Source organism: Neopelma chrysocephalum, unplaced genomic scaffold (genome assembly GCF_003984885.1).
Source record: "Neopelma chrysocephalum unplaced genomic scaffold, ASM398488v2 Primary Assembly neopelma1_143, whole genome shotgun sequence".
NCBI classification, from domain to species: Eukaryota; Metazoa; Chordata; class Aves; order Passeriformes; family Pipridae; genus Neopelma; species Neopelma chrysocephalum.
The window spans coordinates 830,133-851,950 of record NW_020897805.1 but is presented as its reverse complement, the minus strand read 5'-3'; the positions used below and the strand labels follow the sequence as shown (position 1 = coordinate 851,950).

Below are 21,818 nucleotides of genomic sequence, written 5' to 3'. Positions count from 1 at the left end.
CAGATTGTGCAGTCCCGGGGCTGGTTCCCCTCACGCGCCGAGCAGTCCCGGCACTGTCCCTCCTCCAGCCCCGTAGTCCCAGCCCCGGTACCGACACCCGCCCTCCGCCGGGAGGGCAGCCCGGCCCACAGTGCTTTGCGCGGGTACCCTCCTGCCGCCTTCCGCCCGGCCACCCTGTCTGCGCCGGCCCGGGCGCGGCTGCGGCGCCGCACCGCGCCGCGATTGGCCAGCGCGCCCGCCGGCTCTACCCTGCCACCTCTCATTGGCTCGCTACCGCTGTCACCGTAGAACCCGCCCCCTCCGGTTCCAGACCGTGTTCCCATTGGGCGTCGCGAGGCGCTGCGCGACGCACCGCGCGCGGATTGGCTGCGCGGGCTGTCCGTCGACGCAGTAACCAGGCAGCAGGTCACGGTGCGCCCGTTTCCACGTCAGTGCGAGGGAGCAGTGCCGGTGTCCCTGCCCGTGCCTCGGGACCCCGCGCTACGCGGCCTCGCCGCGACCGCCGCCGCTGCCGGGAGGGAGGGAGGGAAGGGCGGACAGAGCGGGGGCCGAGCCCTCCCGCCCGCGGTGCCGCCCGCCCGCCCGCCCGGTTATGTGAAGCGGCCGCCGCCGCGGGGAGCAGGCACCGCCATTTTGGATGCGGGGGTCAGTGCCGGGCAGCAACCGTCTGTCGCGATACTGTCGCGACGCGGGAGTGGGCGGGAAGGACGCGGCGACGGGGGAGCCGTGCGGGGCCGGCGTGGGGCGGGGACGGGCGCGGGGCAGCCCCAGGGGCGGGCGGGGATGGGGTGGGGGTGGCGGCCGCCCCCCGCCCCGGGCCGGGGCTGACACGCGTGGCGGTGCCCACGGGGCGGGAGCGGACGGGTCCCCCGGCCACGGCTGCCGCGGGGTGCGGGTGTCACGGAGGAGCGGGGTCAGGGCGCCAGGCCGGGCCGGAGGGAGGTGCCCGGTGTGCGCTGCACCTGCACAGGCTCCGCTCTCCGTGCGCCCAGGGGGCTTGATGCGTAAAATTGGTAGAAACGGGCCTTTCCCTGCATACGGTCAGAACCTTTGTCTGCTGCAGGGGAAAGCTCAGAGCTCACTTAGCGTGTATGTTAGGAGTTCAGCTGGTGGCATGTTTCTCGTCTCAACAGTATGAAGCAGCTGGAAGAAAGAAAATACCCCTTGCCATATTAACCTTACGTTTTGGGTTTACTATGCAGATTACTATTACAGATAAATGTGAGTTGCCTTTCTCTCCTTGATTCCCAGGCCCATCTCACTGTTGCAGCTGACTGTGAAGGCTTGTAGAGGAGCTTGTCCCACATCCCCTTCTGATGTGCCACCAGTGCCTTGTTGCTGCTGTTTATCTTAGTTGCCCAGAATTATGGCACCACTGGACTGCACATTCCTTTCCATACTTACAAATTATTGCTTTTATATCACTTTTGTCCAGGCCTTTGGAGAAACATCCTAAGTTCTCTGAACTTTTGCTGCCTGTGATGCTTATTGCAGAGTAGTTACTACATGAAAAACCCAAGTAAGTTAAATTTCCCAGTAGAGGTTCATGTACCTTCCACGTGCAGTTTAGAAGGAAGAAAAGGGCCTTTTCCTTATCAGCTGGCCTTCTGGGTAACCTAGCTACCTGTGAGATAGGCAGAGTTGTTTGTGATTCGTGGTTGTGTGTTTTGGTAGCAGTATATTTTATCAGGCCACATCTAGGTCAGAGACTACATAGATTATTCATACATTGTCATAAACAGTGCAAATTTAGGCCAACAGAAGCTTACCTTGAAATACTACCTTTCTTGCATATGTTGTGATTATGTTGTTTTTCATTACTGTTATTTATTGGAGTAGTTTCACCGAGTCAGTTGATTGCCATAGCTGAAGGCTGAAGTTAGTGATAGGAAGAAGTGACTTGTTGGAGGTCTGCCAGACTTTGCCACTTCTGATGCTAACTCTTGCTTGTTTCCAGAAGAATTGCAGTTGTTTCTCTGTAGAGGAGGGAGTGTTTCCTAAAACTCTACCCAAGGCCGCCTATGGTAATACTCAGGAATAATTTGGGTTCCTGTGTATTGGGATGTTTTGGGGTAGCATGTTCCAAGGTTAAGCAATGGAATGCTCAGTGCACATGCGAGATAACATTTTCAGATGTAAATCTTGTTGCTGTTTTCATATGAAGATTTTACAAGTGATGCTTTTTCAGAAATCTCAGAATAGTGATAATTATTATCCATAGAACATTGCTGAAGGTTTTGAGAAGGTTATGAATGTGAGCTTTTGTTCTTTTATGACATGCTTAGGCATTGACCTTTTCCTACTTACAGTGTTCCCACTATAAGTGCCAACAGGGCAGCTTGTTGTCTTGGTTTGGAGTTGTCATTCTCACTGTCGAAGTTCTGTGCAGGAGCCAACCTGAGGACTGGTCTGCAGCTTTAAGCAAATGAGTGAACCTATCATGAGCAATAAACAGGAGTTTATGTAGGACTAACTCAAGGGTTAAGGAGCTAAAAAACATTTGAAATTTGATAGGTACTTTTCCTGGGTTTTTTTGCCTAACTAAAGACCACAGAACTGAAACCATTTCTTTCTGTACTGAGTGCACTATCTTGTGTTACATTAAAGATTGCTTTCAAGAAAGGTGTCTGATCTTGATCTGAAGACATCAAGAGGTGACAGAACCATGCCTTTGCTAGGGAGGTTCTTTACAAGTTTTAATGATCTTCAGTATTAGTAGTTCTGTTAACCCATCCAACCAACAGTTGTACAATATCCCATTTTTCAGACCATATCTGTGTAATATTAAGCCTGAATTCATGTTAGCAAATTTTTTTTCTGTAAGTTGAACAAACGTTTAACGGTTTTCCTTACTCTTACCATGCTCTCTTAAACCCAAGTGATTGTTCAGTGCTGGTCTGGTAACTCATGTAGCTTTTTCTCTGTCACTTCAGAGCATTAATTTCAATCGTAAAACTTCTTTCAATATAGTACACTTATACTGAGCTCCAAAGTGTGATCAGTTGTTGCTTGTGGTGAAGATACAGTTGAAGGAACACATACAGAAATTATCTAATGGTTTAAAAGGGGTAGAAAGTGTGGAGTTTGGTGAAGCTATATCCATTACTTGAAAGAAACTTTTACATTTTTATAGGGATAAATGGTGCTTTTGGTGGGCTTAGCTTTCAAGGTGCATCTCTCTGAAAACAGTTGTCTGGCTTTCCTGCCCACTCTGTAGTTATTTTCTGTTTCCTTCTCCAGCACACAGTTGCAAAGATCCTTTGCATGAGTGAGAGTATTTCACTGTGGTTTACTTTGGAACGTGTGTGCTATTGCTTCATTAACTGAAAGCTTAAATATAAAGCAGTATTTCCCCCATCTCTACCCAGTGTTGGTGGTGAAGTGGGCTGTATGTCTGATGTTCAGAGACTGAGAGTGAAGGATAGTTTGGTTTCACTGGTCCAGTGAGTTTGTTGGCATGTGTAAAGTGATTTCTTGTACTTTTGAATAAAGTTATATTTAATGAAATGGGCAGTGAGGAAAGGAGTGCCTTCTCACCAAGTCTTCTCAGGTAGTTGACAATGAAAGGACATAAGTGCAAAAATACCCCCTGAAGTTTTGCAGGGTTTTAATATGTCAGGAGAGCTCTGCCAAGCAACAAGGATTTCTTGCACCCTTGCTTGGAAGGATCACAACATTCAGTTTCCCAGCAGGTTAAAAGGAAAAGGTGTGTGTTGTAGGTTTGTGTTTATCATTCGGAAAGGACTGAGTTTAACAACTTTTTCCATCTTGATTCTTTTATGTTAAAAGTAGAGGAGATGTCGGAGTCCTACAAGCAGATTAAGTAGTATGCAGAAGAGCATATAAGCTTTGGCATCACTTTAAATGTTGTCAGAACTATTGAGTATCTATGTATGTACAAAGTATGTATTTACATGCTTTTCAAAGTCGTGTCAGTTTGCTAAAGGCCTGGAACAGCGCTGCACAATTTACACACTCAGAACTGTTTTGTAACAGTGAAGACAGGAAAAACTTAGGTTTGACAAACTTGAATGTATAAGGTATTTCCTCAAAAGTACCGTGGACTGGAGTTTGATTCCTGAAACTGCCTATGTAGAAATATAGAAAATACTGAAATTATTGAAAGAAGAAATAAATAACTGAGGAATTTTTACGTGGAGGAGAAATCTACCACTAATGCCTTTTACTAAAGCAAAGGCAACAAGGTGGAGTAGAATGTGATCAATATATTTTAACGCAATCATATGAATAATATATGGAATAATATACTGTTGAGGGAAGGAATATCTCTTAAGCATTAGACACATGAGTAGGAAGAATATTGGTGGCTCTGTTATATACAGCTGTGGAGAAAGAATATAAACCTTTGTTCTTCAGGGCACAAGCAAATTACTTGGGAGAGCTATTTGTTTATTTTTCTGAACCATCTAGTAGTGAATGAGATAAAGTACAGATCTGGTCTGTTATGACTGTTCTTATATTGTAAAATATTTTTGTCCTTACACCAGGGAATACTATTATATATAATTAATCTAATGAAGTAAGAAACAATTTTGCAGTAAGATGATTCATTCTATTGCCAACACGTGAAAAAACAAAGTAAGAAATCTGATGCCATCCCTTGATAAGGTATCATTTTATAATACTTAGCTTTCTTTCTGTTATTTATGGAGTCCTGAAACAAATTAATCTCTTTCAGAGGATATTTGTGTATTTGAAGCATTGTTGATAAGTCAAACATGTTAATTAACATGAAGCCTGACAAATCCAGGATGTATGTTCTGAAATTTCTGTGGTGGTCTTTCTGAGGTCTTGAGTAATGCACCAAAATCATTTCCTTCCAGCTTTGCTTTGGCTACATGGGCAAAAAACTTCTCATATTCTCTGTGGTTTTTTACCCCCTGCATCCCCTCCCCAGCTGAGTCTTTTAAATGAGCCTGTCTGATTTGAACTGTTATGGTCAATGTTTCATCTGTTTTCAGTCTTTTGCTTCCCTATGGATGACCCATTGTGATTTTAAGCTGGAGTCCTCATTTTTCTTTCATTCTTCTGAAAAAGTACCATTACTTGGCTGCCATTTCACTAAATCATTCTTATTTGCAGACATGGTATCATCTGACTCTCTGGCCTCTTTATAAGTCCTGTTTATTCTTTATAAACAGTTGTGTCTGTTTATTCCCTTCCATTCTTACTCATTTCTTTAGGCTTGACTCTGTCTGGGCTATAGCTAGTATAGAGAGAACAGTCCCATAGTAATTCACTCTTTGTTTCTTTTCCTCAGACCATTAGAAATATTTCTTGCTTTTAATTTTTCCCCCCTCTTCTGACTCTCTCTGGGTACATCAATTTAGATGTAAATAGGCAAATAGATTTCTGCCTTTCGCTTTCTCACTTTTTCTTCGTATGTTTCGTCCAATTTTGTCTGTAGTTTTGCTCATTTCTTTGTGGGGTCTTACCCATGTCTTTACTTGCCAGCTTCCTTGAAAGCTTTTTTTTTTGTGACACAAGTGTGAAATCAACATCTGTTATAAATTACTTTATTTTGTCAATGTTTTAAGTCCCAAAGAGTTTTGCCCTGGCCAGCTTATTCAAGCCGCTGATGCTTATTTAACAGAGTACAAGGTTGGCTTTGTGTTCCGTGTGGAACTGCGGGACTTTGTCAAAGTGCTGGAGATGCGCATGTTATTGCATTGTCATGGATGTCTGTCCCGGGACCCCAACACTTTATCTTTCTGTGAACTTACATGGACTGGAAAAAAATGAGGAATGTGCCTTGACAAAGTTGTCTCTAGCATCACAAATGTCCTGTTATAACTAACTGTCTGCTCTCATGGTCTTGAAAACACGCTGTGGAAAAGTGTCTTCCTTTTGTCTTCTTTTTGATGAAATAGCTGTATTTGTTGTATGTAATAACTTGTATTTTGTGTGTGCACAAAACAAAGATCTGAGAGTTTCTTGCATTGTCAAAGGCCTCCTCTTGACTAGGGCCAACTTTATGTTTCATCTAAGGAAGACAATGGTTCCAAGGGGCAGGAGATTAATTTGAATTACCTTTATTTTCAGGATTGTCAGGATGGTGGATAAGAACATTTACATTGTACAAGGTGAAATCAATGCAGTGGTGGGAGCCATAAAGCGTAATGCCCGATGGAGCACTCACACCCATCTGGTAAGTTACCTTCAAGTTTTGCTACCTGTGGCAACAGGTAGAAACACCTATGGCAGAAACCACCTGGTTTTAGAAAAGTACCTCAATTTTTGTAGCAGTCATTATAGTACTTATGTGAGTAAAGTTGGAATAACTTTCTACATTTTGACTTCTCATGTGCCAGCAACTGTAAGAGCTACAAAGCTGGAAATCTACCTTTTTACCCTGTAAGAGGGTTTTCCACATTGTATTCCACATGGGAATCATGTCATTTAGGCTTTTATCACCTGGTGTGTCAGGGACTTTAAATATATATGGTTTTATTTGATTTAGCACAATGTTTTTATATATCTTCTGTGCCTTCTTAGAGAAGATAGTCCTCATCATGAAAACCATGAAACAAAAAAAAAAAATTGGGGAAGTCATTATATATAGGTTATTTTTTGATTTTCATATGGCATACTATCTTTTTTCAGCTCTGTTGTTGCTGCTAGGTACATTCCTGACCAAAACCTGTTAATAGATTCAAACCTGCTTTGATAAAAGCCATTAATACAGTGTTTCCAGGTCTAACGATGCATTGGTCAGTTTATGGCTGCCACAGTGCAAATGTGTGTGTGTGGTGCACTTCAGAATGTCACATGAGTAGCAGATGGCTGTCATCCAACACCAGTGGTTTCAGTTTGTCAAAGGGCAGGGCCCTTTTTCTACCTCCCCGTCAAAGGTGTGGGTGCGGCCGTACACAGCTTGGAGAAACTGCTGCTCCTCCTCATTTTAATATCATAAAGATAGACTAAGGCTAAAGGATGCAGCTAATTCATATAAATATTGCACTGTGATTCTTCCTTCAAGTTATTTTAGTGGCACCAAATGTCATTGTGTTGCTGCTCCCATTACAATCTGCATAGATTAACATTATAGCAAATCCAGATGAGCCATTTCAATATGGTATGAGTTAGATTTGCTGTGAAATTTATTGAACAGCAGAAGGCTAATCAGAAATACTTCTAAGGGCAATAAAACCAAACCAGAATGCCTAGTCCTGGACCTAGAGTTTGACATTTGAGCTGTATGATATTGGGGAGCACTAGCAGGAAAATAAAAACGCTTCCCTTGGTTTTGATGGTGTAAATGGGCTGACAGTGATAAACTCAAACCACAGTACTTCTGTAAATATGAATATGAGGTCTTTAACAGACCCTTTATAAAGATTTATCTTCAGGAATATGTTTGCCTCATTAATTACTTCCTTCCTATGTATAATCTATAGGATGAAGAAAGGGATCCCCTGCTACATAGCTTTAGCAACTTAAAAGAAGTGCTGAATAATATAACAGGTAAGCTTATACAGAAATCAAAAGGTATGTGCACCTGCTAGGATATATGCAAATAAATGTACAGGTGTACTTATTTGTCTTACTATCCAGAGGTCATTAATTGAATAACAAGAAAAGAGGAAATATGTATATGCTTTTAGACAAATAATACCAATGTAAGCTAGCATATAAATACCACTGCTACCACTACTGTATATATGGAGATACATATATATGAGACTATATATATACTTGTGTGTGTATACATACACATATTTTTATATAAACATGCATGTTTCTTCAATATACTGAAGCTTGTAGTAATATATGAAATCTAGTGTATTATCATGCATAGCTTTTTTGTGCTTTGTTTATGCTTTCTGATCTGTGAATGATGGGGAAAATTTGCTTTGAAAGTAGCATTCCTTTTGTTTTATCTTCACATTCTTTGCTTTGTTGGTTTTCATCGTGTTATCACTAAAAAGTGAAGCACAGACCTTGCTTTCTATTTGGATCTCTTAAGTGAAAGACTGACATTGTGATCACCTGCACTGAAAGGAACTGTAGATGTATATTTATTACACAAGTAGAACACAAGACTGTGGTGGGTATTCTGACCATTTTTTTCTCATAACCCATCTTTCTCCCCTTCCCCCCACATTTTCTGTGTTTGTGGTTTCAGGAGTGATTGTTTAAGTGTGACCTAATTATATGTTGAGAGTCTGGGAGCGAGGCTAGTCCTGACCTCCACGTGGCATTCTGATGGTTCTTCCCAGGATTTGTCTTACTGATTGTAGTATTTGAAAGTAAGCTTTATTTCTGGTCCCTTTATTACAGTTCATGTTCAGAAATGCACTCAACCTACCTTCAAGGTGAACTTTTTGTGTTTCTATTTGTGAAACATGTTAATTCTTGTGTCAGCGCTGAGCCTGGAATCCCATAAAAGGTGTGCTCCCTAGAAGTACAGTAGTGCTGCTTCCAGGTGCTGACAAGAGGTGCTGAGGACATGTGCCAGTTCTGAGCCCTTATTCCCTCTTATTTTGTGGCTGCCTGTAAATGTAATGCTTTACTTTTCTTTGCCAGGTGAACTTCCCTTGGTTGTGAGCAGGACTTTTCTGTCAGGTCACGACATCCTAGGAAACTCCTGCACAGTTAGCATATCTGGATAGTATCTTTCTTCTGGATGTTATGCTTGTACCTGGTCATGATGATTTAAATTTGTGGGGTTTTTTGTTAGCTCACTCACCTTCTGTAAAAGAGGCATGCAATGCCAGAAGTGTTTTGGCAGGAAATTTTCCTTTTCGCCTTTCTATGAGGTAAAATTTTCTTTAAAATAAGACTCCTGAAGTTCTTTGCCATTATTGCAAATATCTCTCCTCATCATCAAGAACAGGGAATGTCAGGATGCTCAAATACATGCAGTATAAGTAAATGTCAGGGACTGGCCATTTATCTAGAGCAGATAGATTCAATGTGCTGTTGACTTGTTGGGGGAAAAATGCAAGTTCACTATCTGCTTATGTTAGAGAAAGCAAATTTTAATGTACTGAGAGATTCAGAGACTCCCTTTGAGCATTAGTCATCATGTAATTGTGATTTCTGCTGAGATAATAATTGCCTGTATGTGGTGATGATAGCGTGTTGGTTTGACTACATGGGATTCTTTTAAACAGGTAATTTCAGCTTCAGTGACTGCTATTTACCAACTAGTGTCTTGAGATAGGACATCATTGCTATGCTCCATTTTTTTCAGTTTTGGACATGGACTTGTTCCCAAGCAGTACCTTGAACCGTAGAGGATCTCCTGCCTCATCTTCCAGGCAATGAAAAGTCCAAGCTTAGGGGTTTTTGGTGTATGGGGTTTTTTTTGTTTTTCTTTTCTCTTAGACCTTCCTTTCATGTCTCTTTCATTAGCTCATGGAAACACATTGCTTTTATATTTAAATTTATTCAAGCTGTAATCTTTGACATTTGAGTTAGCTTTTAGTACAATTTTGCATTTATAGTAATATATATTATGTATTTTCTCAATCCCCCAAGAACCCATTTTAATCTGTTCCGGATGCAAATTTCAGGCTGCCTTGTCCCATCTCCCCTCTTGCTCTCTCCCTCCCTTCCCCTCCCCCATGGAGCATGTTTGATCAGGTGTGGCAGGAATATCCACTGTCAAGCTGCGCCCTTTATATTAGTCAATATTATCCTTCCTTCCCTCCCACTCCCTTCATTCTCCTCTGGGCTTTACCAGTTGATTTATAATTTTGGAATTCTCATCGGAGTCTGTAATACAGTTTGTTCATTATTTAACCAAAACCTGTTTAATGAGCAAAGAGAGGCAATGTAAATGTTAGGCATGTTGCAGTGGAGTACCTTTTGTTCTCCTCTGAGCTAGTGGGTATTAACTCTGTCATGACTGTGATGCTGAAATACCCTGGTCAAGGGTATAAAGATGTACCGTATACCCCCAGCAGCTAAAGATTCCTGTTTCAAAGTGTTGCACCCCCAGAGTAACTAAATTACATACTGTGTATTGTTTGATTACCAAAATAGTAAAAGCTTGCCTGCAACTGAGTAGTGGTATCCCATTCCATTGGTCTAAATGGACTCTCAGAAGAAGCATCTAGAGAAGATCAGCCCAAAAAATCCCATGATTATGGTAAGAGTAACTTCAGTTCTACAGTTCAGCATACCTAGCTAAGGGCCTTGGACCTGAGTTATGTGGAATGAAGTTTCTCTTTCAAATTCTAACAGAGAAACTTCATTTCCATGGCAAATTTATGTAGATTTATAAAGAGTGTAATAATTTGAAAATGAACAGCATATCTGCTCTGATCCACTATCATTTGGTTTATTGGATGCCATTTTTACACCTTCATGGGTTGCATATGTTTTGGTTATTGTTGATAGTAGTTGCCTGAAAAACAGAAAGGAAAAATAGAGGTTCTGTTGTCTTGGGTGATGCATAAGATAATCCAAGACAAATTCAATAGCTGAATGCCTGTTATACTGAGATAAGCACTATAAGCGTATGCTTGATGTGGTGTCTTGTATTTCTAGTGCTTAGAAAAAGCAAAAGTCAGTGTCCTGAGTTATGACCATATGGAAGCACTGACTATCAAGCTTTGTCCATGCATGCAAAATTAAAATACAGCTACATCTTCAAAGGTTATTCTAAAACTGACGAAAGCCTGGATTGTGAGTTTGGATTTAGGGCCACTGTCACCACAACTTCCATTTGACTGCTTTAAAGTGAGCTGAGTATCTTGAAAAATGTGTCTGGATGTTGAAATATTTGTTCATTTTGCCAGTTTTGTTATGGATTTAGGTCAACAAAAGGAAGCTTCCTTTTGACATCCAGTGATAACTGAGCATTGTCTCTTTCATGAGTGCTTCCAACTTAGGATACTCTCGAGCTCACCAGGGTAATGCTTTATAACCACAAATGACTGGTAATCTGAGTTAATTAAAAGCCTGCTTTTCCATGATTTGATGAGGAATGGGTTTCTTTAAATCTCGCTGTGGCTGTTGAAGCCCTCAGACCATTCTGGTATGATGTAGAGGTAAGAGCAGATACTTCCGTAGTCATTCTTCTCATTGCAGAATTCATGCTTTGCTTTGACCAGGGGGATGAGTCAGTGACCAGGATTTTTGTGCCTGAAGTACTGCTTACTGGTGTGTAGGATGGCTTTAGGACAGACAAGACTGAATACAACTGCCTTCTACAAGTCATCACTGCAGTGGGAGAAGCAGGTGTTTGTGGAAAGTGTGTGCATCAAGAGTCTATTTAAATAAGGTTTAAACTAGGTAAACACACCTGTGAAGAGGTGCTTGTGTATATTTTAGGTCCATGAGTGCCAGACTGGAAGGTTTGAGTCCTTTTATCCTCTGGTGGTTCAGAGTTAGTGCATTTAAACAGAAGCTGTAAAGTAAGCTGTTAGAAGCACTCTGATTTCATGCACATTCATGACATTTTAAATGAATGCTTGTACAGTGGGTTCAGAAGAATCTTTTCATGGCTTATTTCAGACAAGAAGCTGCTGCAAATCTCCATCTTTAGAGGGTTGGCTGGGGCATTAAGAGCTGGCTAAAGGTCAAATGACTGTAACCGTAAGAGAACCTTTGCCCAGTGTACTGACTTAATATACTTGTTACTGTAGCCATCAGTTTTCTGGTATGTAGACTTGATTGCACACTCATTTTCTCATGTCTGAGCTCTGGAAACTCAGTTTTTTGTGAAAATCTGACAGTTATATAAGAAAGTACAGGGATTTTATCCTGTTTTGGGATTAATGCCTGAACTTTTGCTGAAAGATCTAGTTTTAAGAAATGGTAAATCAGTAGTAAATATAAATATGTGGCCTGTTCTCAATGCTTTTGAAGTGCTGTTGAATGAAATATGAGATGTTCATTGTGACCTATTCAAGTTAAGAAATCAGAAAAAAATCATGTTTGGGTCTTTTTATAAGGAAGTGTTGGAATTAAATTATATGGATGTGTGATACATAAAGATCTGCAATGCTTGTTGCTTTGCCCTTTGCAGATAACAGCAATACCATATTTTATTTATTATTTATATCTTGAGTTTCTATAGGAAGTGCCTGGAGTTACTAGCAAATAACAAATACTGATGAACCTTAAGCTGTGATATTTCTCCCATTGTTTGCATTGAAGGATTGCAATGTTATCTAGACCAGACATTAAAAAAATCACCTAAGCTTTTTTTTCTGTTGCATATCAGGTTCCTATAAAAGATCCACAAGACTTACTGATCTCCTAGATTATATCTGTTCTTGTGATAACTAAAAAAAATTAAAAGGAATTTTTTTTTTAAATAACGGGTATCTGTACATGTTAACTTGGTATTTTGGAAGACCAAGCAATTCAGGCTAGCATTTAGCTTTTTTTGCGTTTTCTGTAAATTTTTTAAGAAGAATGGAAAGAGTACAAGAAAGATTAGGAAACTGACAGAGTAAGTTTTCTTCCATAACTTTGACTCAACCACATTCTGAGGAATAACAACTGTGGTTGTGTAGCATCCTTAATTTGATAACTTTTTAGCTCTTGTGTTAATCTTTTATTTTGTGTTTCTGAGTAAGAAACTTACTGAATAAATTCAAAAGAAGTGGAGTGAATCTAGGAATATCTAGAGCAAAAAAACCCAATCAGCCCAGTAAGGTGGTCTTCACACATGGTATTTCTGTATGTCTCCGAACGTCCCTTCTGCAGCCCAGTGCAACCACCCTTATGATACCACCTAAGCATCCTTTCAATACAGTTCTTTGAGTGTACTTTTAAGACTTTGCTTGAAGCTTAAAAGTCATCCTTCTGTGCATGGCTAATGACTGCAGGTACAGGCAGGAGGTGGTGCTGTTGGAAGGAATTGTTTCCTGATGCTTAATCCTTAAGGACCCAAGGGTTTAGATGGACAAGCACTCCTGGCTTTTGCTTGGAAGAGTTCCCACAGTGGGCTTGTTCTGTAACACCAACCTTCTGTTACCAGTGCAGGGCTGGGCTCTGAAGAGCTGCCACATGTGTGTGGTGTGCAACTGACTCTCTCTTGTTCCACGCTTGTTGAGCAATTACTTTCCCACTTGTTGGGCACTCCATTATTTCCTTCAGTTACTGCGTCTGTGTAAAGTGGAGCCATAAAGGAAATGGCTTAATATACATACATTAGAGGGCAATAAATTGCAGTTTGATTTGGTGGAAAGGCAGTACCAGATGCTCTGTAGAAGCTAAGATTCCTCTTAAGTCAGTCATGGAGGATTTATATCAAGTTGTTTTGATGGTGATGTCTTTGTTTTGGTCAAGAGTAGTGTAAAGGAGTTGTGGCCAATTAAGTGATGTTAAGGCTATTTGAATTACAATAAAAACCCTCTGCAAGTAGAAGTGTACATGAAATTGCTGAATTCTAGTAGAAGTTTATTAAAGGTGTAGCTCTTCTGTCACCTTTCCTTCTTTTAACTGTCTTCTCACTGAACTGCTGCCATCTAACCTGTTAAAAATAGTGCCTCAAAGGTGATTCACTTCAAAGAAGCAATAACTTGTGTCAGGAAGTGCAGGTGCATATTTATATAGTTGCATAATAGATAATAGGACTGCCAAGAAGTGTTCATCATGCATACACAAGAAACATACTGAAGTATTCCTCATCTCAAAGAGTTTGTAGCTTGAGAAGGTAGCAGCAGAGAGAAGTCATTAAGTATACTAAGTATATTAAGTTGTTAAACACTTGAGGATTTTTCTTAACGATTACCTGTTCTTCAAACAGACTGTTGTTGGCTGATCCCTGATATGGTTTATCCCGAGGTGAGAGTTTCAAGGAGAGGTTTGAAAAAAGATACAATTGGATAAAATGTCCTTTTTTTTCAGAAATAGTGCAGGGTTTTGTGATAAAGCACTGGTTCTCTCAATAATTAGTATGGAAGAAAAAAAGCCAGAAAAAAGAGAGGTAGAACAGCAGGGATTAAAAAGTAAGTGTAGAAGTAGGAGACTAATAGAGAACATTGTTATTAAAATAGCAAATTGATTTGTTGGGGAACGTTAATAGTGAGGGATGTGCAGTTGCTGGGTTGCCATTTGAGGTAAACTTGCAAGAGGTTTTAAAGGTAACTGAATCTAGCTTGTTAGCTGCCTGATTGTTGTGGAATAGGCTATTGCTGAAGGGTTATTTTTAGTTTGTGTTTGTTTTTTTGTTGTGTTTTGTTGTTGTTGTTTTTCTTTAAATCAGGGAAAAAAAATAATTTTCCAATATGTTATGGACCTTCTCATTGTAAGTTCTTAAAAAAATGTCAGAGAGATAGTCAAGATCTGGCTTTTGTAATTTTCCTTTAGAAAATGATATAAGACAGCAGATTTGTCCAGGAAAGAGAGAGAGAAAACTTACAACTTCATATAGTCCTATGAAAACTCTTGCCATCTTTTAAATGACATGATTTTAACTTGCTTTTCAGCAACTTTAAAAGCTACAAAAAAAAGAAATTTTGACATATGAAGTCTACAATACAGTGGCTTAAAGGTAGGGTCTGAGGTTTTGTGATATGATGGATTCTGAGAAGGGAGAGATGGAAGTGTCATAGATGAGTTTGTTGATTGTATCAACAGATACTTTCTGGGGACAAACTTTGGGAGTGAATGGAAATCTGTGGTTTTGTTAAGAGTGAGGAAGGCTAAATCATGGGTTAAATATATGTAAATATATTAGGGACAGTGAATCAGTACATGTCATCCCAAAATTGTAGGAAATAAAAAAAACATCTTGAGAGGGAACATTTATCAAGTGGTCATTGTAGAATATTGATAGATCTACATTAGTATTTTATGGTGCACTGTATCCATGTGACTTGGAAATGCCATTGGAAGTGTTTGAGCAACCTGCTCTTGCTTTGAATTCCTAATTATGTTTGGACGTTTTTTGTTTAGTTTAAGGGCACTGATAGACACAGATTCCTCATCGCTTGAACTTTCTGAAATTAGTATGTCTGTGCTTTTTGCATGGTGCAGTTGGGAAGTTAAAATTTGCCAGTTCAAACTCTTGCTGTATTCAACGTGTTGTGAAAGAGCAGGTGTAGTTATGTGGCAGTTGAGGAATAGGCAAGACATTATGACAAAAAAACCCCAGTGTGAGATAGGTAGAAATGTGAAAGTAAAGTATGTTAGATGAGAGCTTGCACATATATGTAGTAGAACTGAAGTTTGGGGTGATACTGGCTTTAGCTATCCTGTTAAAATGATTGATAAACAGCTTATTTTAATGTATTTTGCACTGTAATTGCAGTTACACAATTACAATACTCAAAGGTGCACTTCATTAATGCTTGTTAGCTGAATATGTTAAATTCTTCAGTGACGGTAGTTCTTCAGTTGTTTGATACTCTATCTGTACCCTAATATGAGCACTTCAGAAGTTCTGTTTTCCAGTTCTATCCTTGTAGCAGTAAGCTGAAACGTATTCCTAGACATACTGAAGCAGTAAGTTATAAACAGAGCAGTCTTTCAGAAAGTGTAAGCTGCCTTTGCTTGGTGCAGGAGTCTGAGTGCTTGCATGACTGTAAATAATTGTCAAAGCATGTGCTACGTAAATGAGATGAGATACTTCAGAACAATGCTCTTCACTTTTGATCATGGTTAGCTTGATTCTGGGAGGAAGTGTTTTATTAAGTCACGTCTTTGTGCCCTGTTACTTTTCATGAAATTGTAATTTTCTTGATACAGTGATGAAGTCTGCAAAGTGGCTGTTGAATTAGATTCCATTTACTGCCTGATTAACTGCCTGAATAATTCAAGTGGCAAGTTGTAAATATGAGGAATTGTTGAAATAAATAAAGATGTGGTTGTTACCTTGATCACGGCATATTGAAAGAGAATGATCTGTTAGTTCTGGCTATAGCCTAGGGTAGGAGCTTTATTCTAGAAATAAAACAAGTGACAGTGGTAAAATATGCTTGCTTATGTAAGCATCTTTAGTAACTGCACTTAGCAACTTGGATGTTCTTCAGAGTGGGATTAGACACTTTATAGTGGCCTGTAATAGTTCTGTAATAATGAAGATGACTGTCATGACAGCATAGAGGAGACATCATTAGCTAGTTTTCACTTCAGTCTGAATGACGGGTTTGTCATTCAGAAATACTGTGTTTTTCTTTACATATTCAGCTCTTACTGAAAAAAAAGTTTATCTATCTGAAGTGCAAATATATTCAGTCAAACTTAAAATCTAACAAACACTATTAAATTTTACTTCTGTGCTTCTCTCTGTTAAATACATTCTGCCTCAGCAGAGTTAGCACTTCAGATGTGATTAGGTTGGTACAGGGAGTGGTAGAACAGAGTCCTGGGAATATTTTCTTTGATGGCATTGTTGATGATGAACACAAAGGTGTAGGAAATATGTGTGCTCAGATATTTACCACTCTGTTAAAATATGGTCAACAGAAAGAGACTTGTTTAGTTGAAACAGGAGTACTGAATTTGATTCGGCAAAGAGATAAGTTCTAAACAACAAAATTTTCTGAAAGCATGTAACTTCTTTGTGTAGTACAGGAAACTGAATACTTTCATCATGAAGGCTTCTGTTTCATTAACAACATAAGGGAAGAAATATGCATGATTGGTAAATAAAAAACCCTAATGTTTTCTTGGGGAAAGGGCTTTGCCAAGAGTGTTGGAAACACAGGAGAGGAAGAAATGAAAATATTGAGACACCGTAGAAAGCAATAGAAAAACACTTAACAGTAGCTGAATGGTAGTTCAAGAATTGGAAAAAACATTTTCTTCAGAGAAAACAAATTGCTGAAGAAATATATTATTAAATAATGAGGAAGAGGGAGACCATCACAGACATCCTGGAATGCTTAATTTAATGGTTGTTTGGTAATAGACTATTGAAGCATTATGTCACAGACAACACGAACCTACATTTTGCAAACAGTTTCTCCCTTCACTTTTATTAACAATCCATTAAAAATCTGAATGTGAAGTTCATTCTCATTCAGCTGCCTTTAAATTGTAGTTTCTTTCTGGATGTCAGTTCCTTATGCTATGGAGTTTCTCAGCCCATACTGGTACTTGTTCACATGCACAAGACCCATGTGGAGCAGCGGAAGGTCACACACTCCCTTTCACTCTGCAGGAACAGCAGGTGATGGTACCAGCTGTTCACATCTCTGTATTAGATGCCTGTCTTTGAGCAGCTGTATGAGGCTGCTAATAAACTCTAACATGTAATGCAGTTCATATTTTGCCCGCATTTCTCTTGATCCTACTCAGCCATGGCCAGCATTTTTTTTAATATCTTTCGATTCTACCCATAAGGTGCTCATTTTCTTTCTTGTCGTGCTTGTCTCCGCTACTCTTGTATGATGTGCCAGTCAGATGCTTGTAAAGTGTTGCAGATTTGAAAAGGAAAGGGTACCAGAAAAATGTGCAAACTGTACAGGGTTTAAGGCAGCAGGAACAATCTCTCTAGCAAAAACATTTTCAAGTTTTAATGCTGTAACGAAAATAATCTAGACTGTTTTAAAGGATGTACTTGTGCTTAAGCAATACTAGTTTTGAATACAAACCTAGGTGTGTGTTTGCCTGTTTGTTTGTTTGTTTTAGAAGAATGGGTCAAAAGTGCTTTTGTTCTGAAGAACCTCTATCTGCATCCAGCTTGTTGAAGAGGTCTTGTTATGTGAATCTGCTATTAAAAGAAGGCTACAGTGGTTTTTAATTCCACCTTGAGTAATAAAATTGGCCTGGCCATGAGTTTTGATATATCCACAGTTGATTTCAACTTGTGCTTTTTATTTAAAAAGCTTATTTGTGACCTGTTAGGACCCTCTGTTAAGCCAGTTAAATAAACGGTGGAAAGGTTGAAACTGCCTGTCTGCGCTTTCCAGAAAAGGGGAGGAGGGAGCCAAAGGAAGGATATTTACAATTTTAAATCCTTTCAGCTGCTCTGTTCACCTCCTTCTCTTGCATCGCTGGTTTAGCTCCCATTGCCCTCTCTGGAAGACTTACAGTACCTAGAACTGAGAAATACCTTGGTTCCACTGTCTGGCCACCAATGTGATGACAAAGTCTTCTTGCTAGTCAGATTCTGAGAGGTGACTTTGGTGTTCTGGGGGGGGGTGGTGGTGGATTTTTTTTCTTGGTTTTTTTTTGGGTGGGGGGTTGGAGTGGGTTTGTTTTTCCCGCATTGCTCTAATCTCAAATAATGCACTTTAGAGTTGAAGCAATATCGATGCAGGAGCTGTGAAGAGCATCTTTTAACAATATGGAGGTGGGAGTGGGAAAGAGAGTTTGTTCCTTTGCTCAAAGGATCTCAGGGAGAAATTCAGCAAGAGACAACATAATGTGTTAAGTGTTTTATAAAATTATGAACATGAGAGAACCTAGCTGTGTAGTTAGGGTTGGAAGAGATAGTGTGAGGTCAGAAGTATATGGTAGAACATAGGAAGAATATAACTTAAAATAGTGAAGTGGCTTAGCTCAGATCATTCATTAGATCCTGATCTTATTGCACCACAACTCAAATAATTTTACCTGATCAGCATTCTTAAATTGAACTATCTGAAATCTAGAATTGATGTCTGTTGCTTTTCTCTAGCAAAGATGGCACAGTTGGTTTTTTTCTGGATGAGGAATTGGCTCTCCCGTGGCAGATTAAAGTAGTAAGCTTCTTGTTTAGCACTGAGAATTTTTTTGAGAGTCTCACAATTTCTTGCTAGATACCCAGTATTAATTGGTTGAAACGGCAGTTATTTTTAACTTCATGTTTCACATTTTTTAATTTTTATTTTTTTTACTGTTCAGGTGTCTCTGTCAGCCATAAAGAAAGCAGATGAAGTAAATAGCTGTATCGAATTACGTACCTCTTGTCCCTGCTTCCAAAATAAACCGGGAATAATGCTTTACACATTTTGTCTCCTTTAACTCTATAGGCAAGCAAGAGAGGAAGCATGGATTAACATCTAGTGATTTCTAGGAGCTGTTCTCTGCTCAGATTCCTCTGTGCTTGGTCTGACTGACAGGGACATGTGGCTCAAGTGCATCTGGAAATATATCACTGGCAAAATTTGGTCTGGTAAATATAGCAGGAATGGGTTGTCAGGGCAGGAGACGGATTGTTCTGGGAAAGGAAGTGCTGTCCGTCTGTTGTCTGAATAACGATTTCCTATATTTCTGAGACATACCTTTTTCTTTAGCATAACTAAGGTAACAGCAGGCTCTGACATACTTGCTGTTTTCTGTTATATGCTCCTGTGGTGGGAGTGTTACCAGAAATGGTAAAATCAGTAGGAGCAGCTATAGAGAACTGATACCAATATTTTCTATGGTGTTTAAATAGTAGTGACACACACTTAGTTCTAGTTTAAACTCTCTTTGAAAAGAGGCAGGGACATCAAATGTGAAAAGTAACTCCCAGAGTTTCAGGACATGGTTATACTGAAGAAACCTGACTTTTGCTTAGGTGCAAAATTGTTTCTAGCCCACATGGTTCCAGAAAGCAAACAAAAAAACACCAACCCCCTCCTTGAAAGTGGGCTGATAGCCCATATTCTAAAATTCTTGCCTTTATTAGCAGTTGATATGTAGATAATGAGCAGGGATAGAAAAAGCCAGTCGGAAGGCTTTGCTCCAGTAAAAGCTGATTGGCAAAGTCATAAAGCTTCTTGAAGTATTGTGATATTGATTCAAGTCTCAACACAAATTATACTGTTTGTGGAGAAAATTGAACCAACTGCATTAGAGAGTGGCCTACAGAAGTCTATGCAAGCAAAAAGGGCATAGGCTGTATTTTATACAGAAAGGCATAATCATGGACAGTGACAATTAAAATCTTGACAGATGCAACTAGTAGAAAATGTAATAGTAAATTACAGACTGTTTGAAGTTTATCAAGGGAAGTTGGAGATGATGACAGATTGGAGTCTGTACCACTTGCAGCATATTCTTAATGCAGTGAGCTGTTTTCCTCTGCTTGCTCAAGAATTTCTGGAAGATGGAAACCCTGACAATTTTGTGCATGTTAGCTGCCTGTGGTTGGTTACTGATTCTGTTTCTTGTCCTGAGGGGTTTACACACTGCTTCACACTGTAGTGAGCTCTCAGTCTGCTGCCCTGTGATGTGACTGTGTCTGGGGTGGGGTGAGCAGCCAACAGGTGCACAGCATACCACACGAATGTGGAGGCAGAGAATTTGTGTCCAAGGACATTGGGGGTAAACAACTGTAGTTTTTAAAAGTGTTACATGAATGCTAACATTTTCACTGAGCAAGAAGTCTGTTCTAAAAACTGTCTCATAAACTTCCGTATAGTAAGCTTCAATTCTGATCCTTGGATGTCTGAAGAGCTTAACTGATGTTGGAGTTTTCTGTGGTGTTTAGGAAAAAATTAGTAGTTTGCTGGAGAATGCTACTGATTCAGACTAGAGTTGTCCAAAAACTTTGTTGTTCCAAGCAGTAGGATAAGAGATGATATTCTGTGCTTTCTGAGTAAAACCTGCTTGACTAAGTAAACTGTTTCGTCAGTGTACAGTGTCCTTCAAAAATATTTCTAAGCTCTCAGGGTTACTTCATTATTTCTTCTGATGGTACTATGTCCAAATACTCTGTCATGATGTAGGCAGGGATAAAACCTCGTCGTTTCACATTCACAGTGTCAACTCAAGACTTGTTACCATTCACTAGTTATGTTACATAGCATACCTGGCTTGCCTAGGCCTTTTGCAATGGAAACGTAAGCAGAGGAACCAGTACATTAAACAAAAATCATTTGTGTTTATCTTACTGTTGCCTGCATGAATTCCTTTTATTCCAGGTGTTCCAGCTTCCAGCAATTGAGATTTGAAGTCTGTCCCTTAGAAGTCTTTGTTTCTCTTCAGGCAGCTCAGATGCTGTTCCTCAGTGCCCTTTTAATCCAGTTCTCTATTCAATTTTATTTTTCCTTTGCCTGTCTCATCCTGGAATAAAACTGAAAGGGCTGAACTTCATGTTACAGGTGAAATTTCAAATCAAAGGACATCTGTGTTGTGTGATCATCTGGTACCGGTACACTTTTATTTGTTTTTCTGTGCATCAGCTGTCAATATGTATGGCAACAAATGACTTTTTAATCAGGTATCTAGCAACAGAAACTAAATCAAGCTTAACATACGTTCAGAATATATTATCTTTCCTTATGTGTCTACCAGCATTTAATAAAAGGGTGTTGTTTCTTCCCTGAATGTTTATATTTTGTTTTAAAATGGCAGAGTTCTGCTCTGAACTCAAGGCAAGAAGCTGAAATTGTCTACAGTGCATTAAAAATGTGTTAAAAAATCAGACTGTTGCATTAAAAAGAATTGCAGTTACATAAATTTGAGAGAAATCTCGGAAGAACCAAAGCACAAGGTAATTATTTGTAAAGGGCTTTGAAATTTTAAGGTATTGTGTGCAATGAAATATGGAATAGTACTGGGAGGTACATGAGAGGGGTATTAGTTTGAATAAGCATGAGAAATAGGGTACTGGTGTATTAGTATTTTCCATAAACAATGTTTCTGAACATAAAGAGATGATTGGGGAAACCCTGGATGTTCCTGCAAACTGGGAAATGAGATGCTGGAAAGCAGTGCCATGGAAAAGGACCTGGGGGTCCTGGTGGATGGCAAGTTGAATATGAGTCAGCAGTGCCCTGGCAGCCAGGTGAGCTGACCCTGTCCTGGGGGGCATCAGGCAAAGCATTGTCAGCTGGTCAAGGGAGGGGATTGTCCTGCTCTGCTCTGCACTGGGGCGGCCTCACCTTGAATATTGTGTGCAGTGTTGGGCACCACAGTATAGGAAAGACATTAAGCTCTTAGAGAGTGTCCAAAGGAGGGCAGTGAAGATGGTG

The 21,818-nt window shown here is 39.9% G+C and overlaps 1 protein-coding gene across 8 annotated transcripts in view; it reads left to right on the top strand.

Annotated features, from left to right (window-relative positions):
• Nucleotides 1–530: 530 nt before the first annotated feature.
• The window catches only part of GBF1 (golgi brefeldin A resistant guanine nucleotide exchange factor 1), a 105,863-nt gene continuing 84,575 nt past the window's right edge, over nucleotides 531–21,818 (top strand). For 6 of the 8 annotated variants that reach the window (XM_027700189.1, XM_027700183.1, XM_027700182.1 and 3 more), the window contains exons 1-3: nucleotides 531–645; nucleotides 6,064–6,169; nucleotides 7,419–7,485. In XM_027700189.1, coding sequence (XP_027555990.1) covers nucleotides 638–645; nucleotides 6,064–6,169; nucleotides 7,419–7,485 — 181 coding nt within the window. In that variant the 5' untranslated portion in view covers nucleotides 531–637. Of the gene's footprint in view, nucleotides 646–1,435; nucleotides 1,520–3,685; nucleotides 3,707–6,063; nucleotides 6,170–7,418; nucleotides 7,486–21,818 lie in introns of those variants that run through there. The other 2 variants (XM_027700184.1, XM_027700185.1) reach the window with 2 other exon arrangements.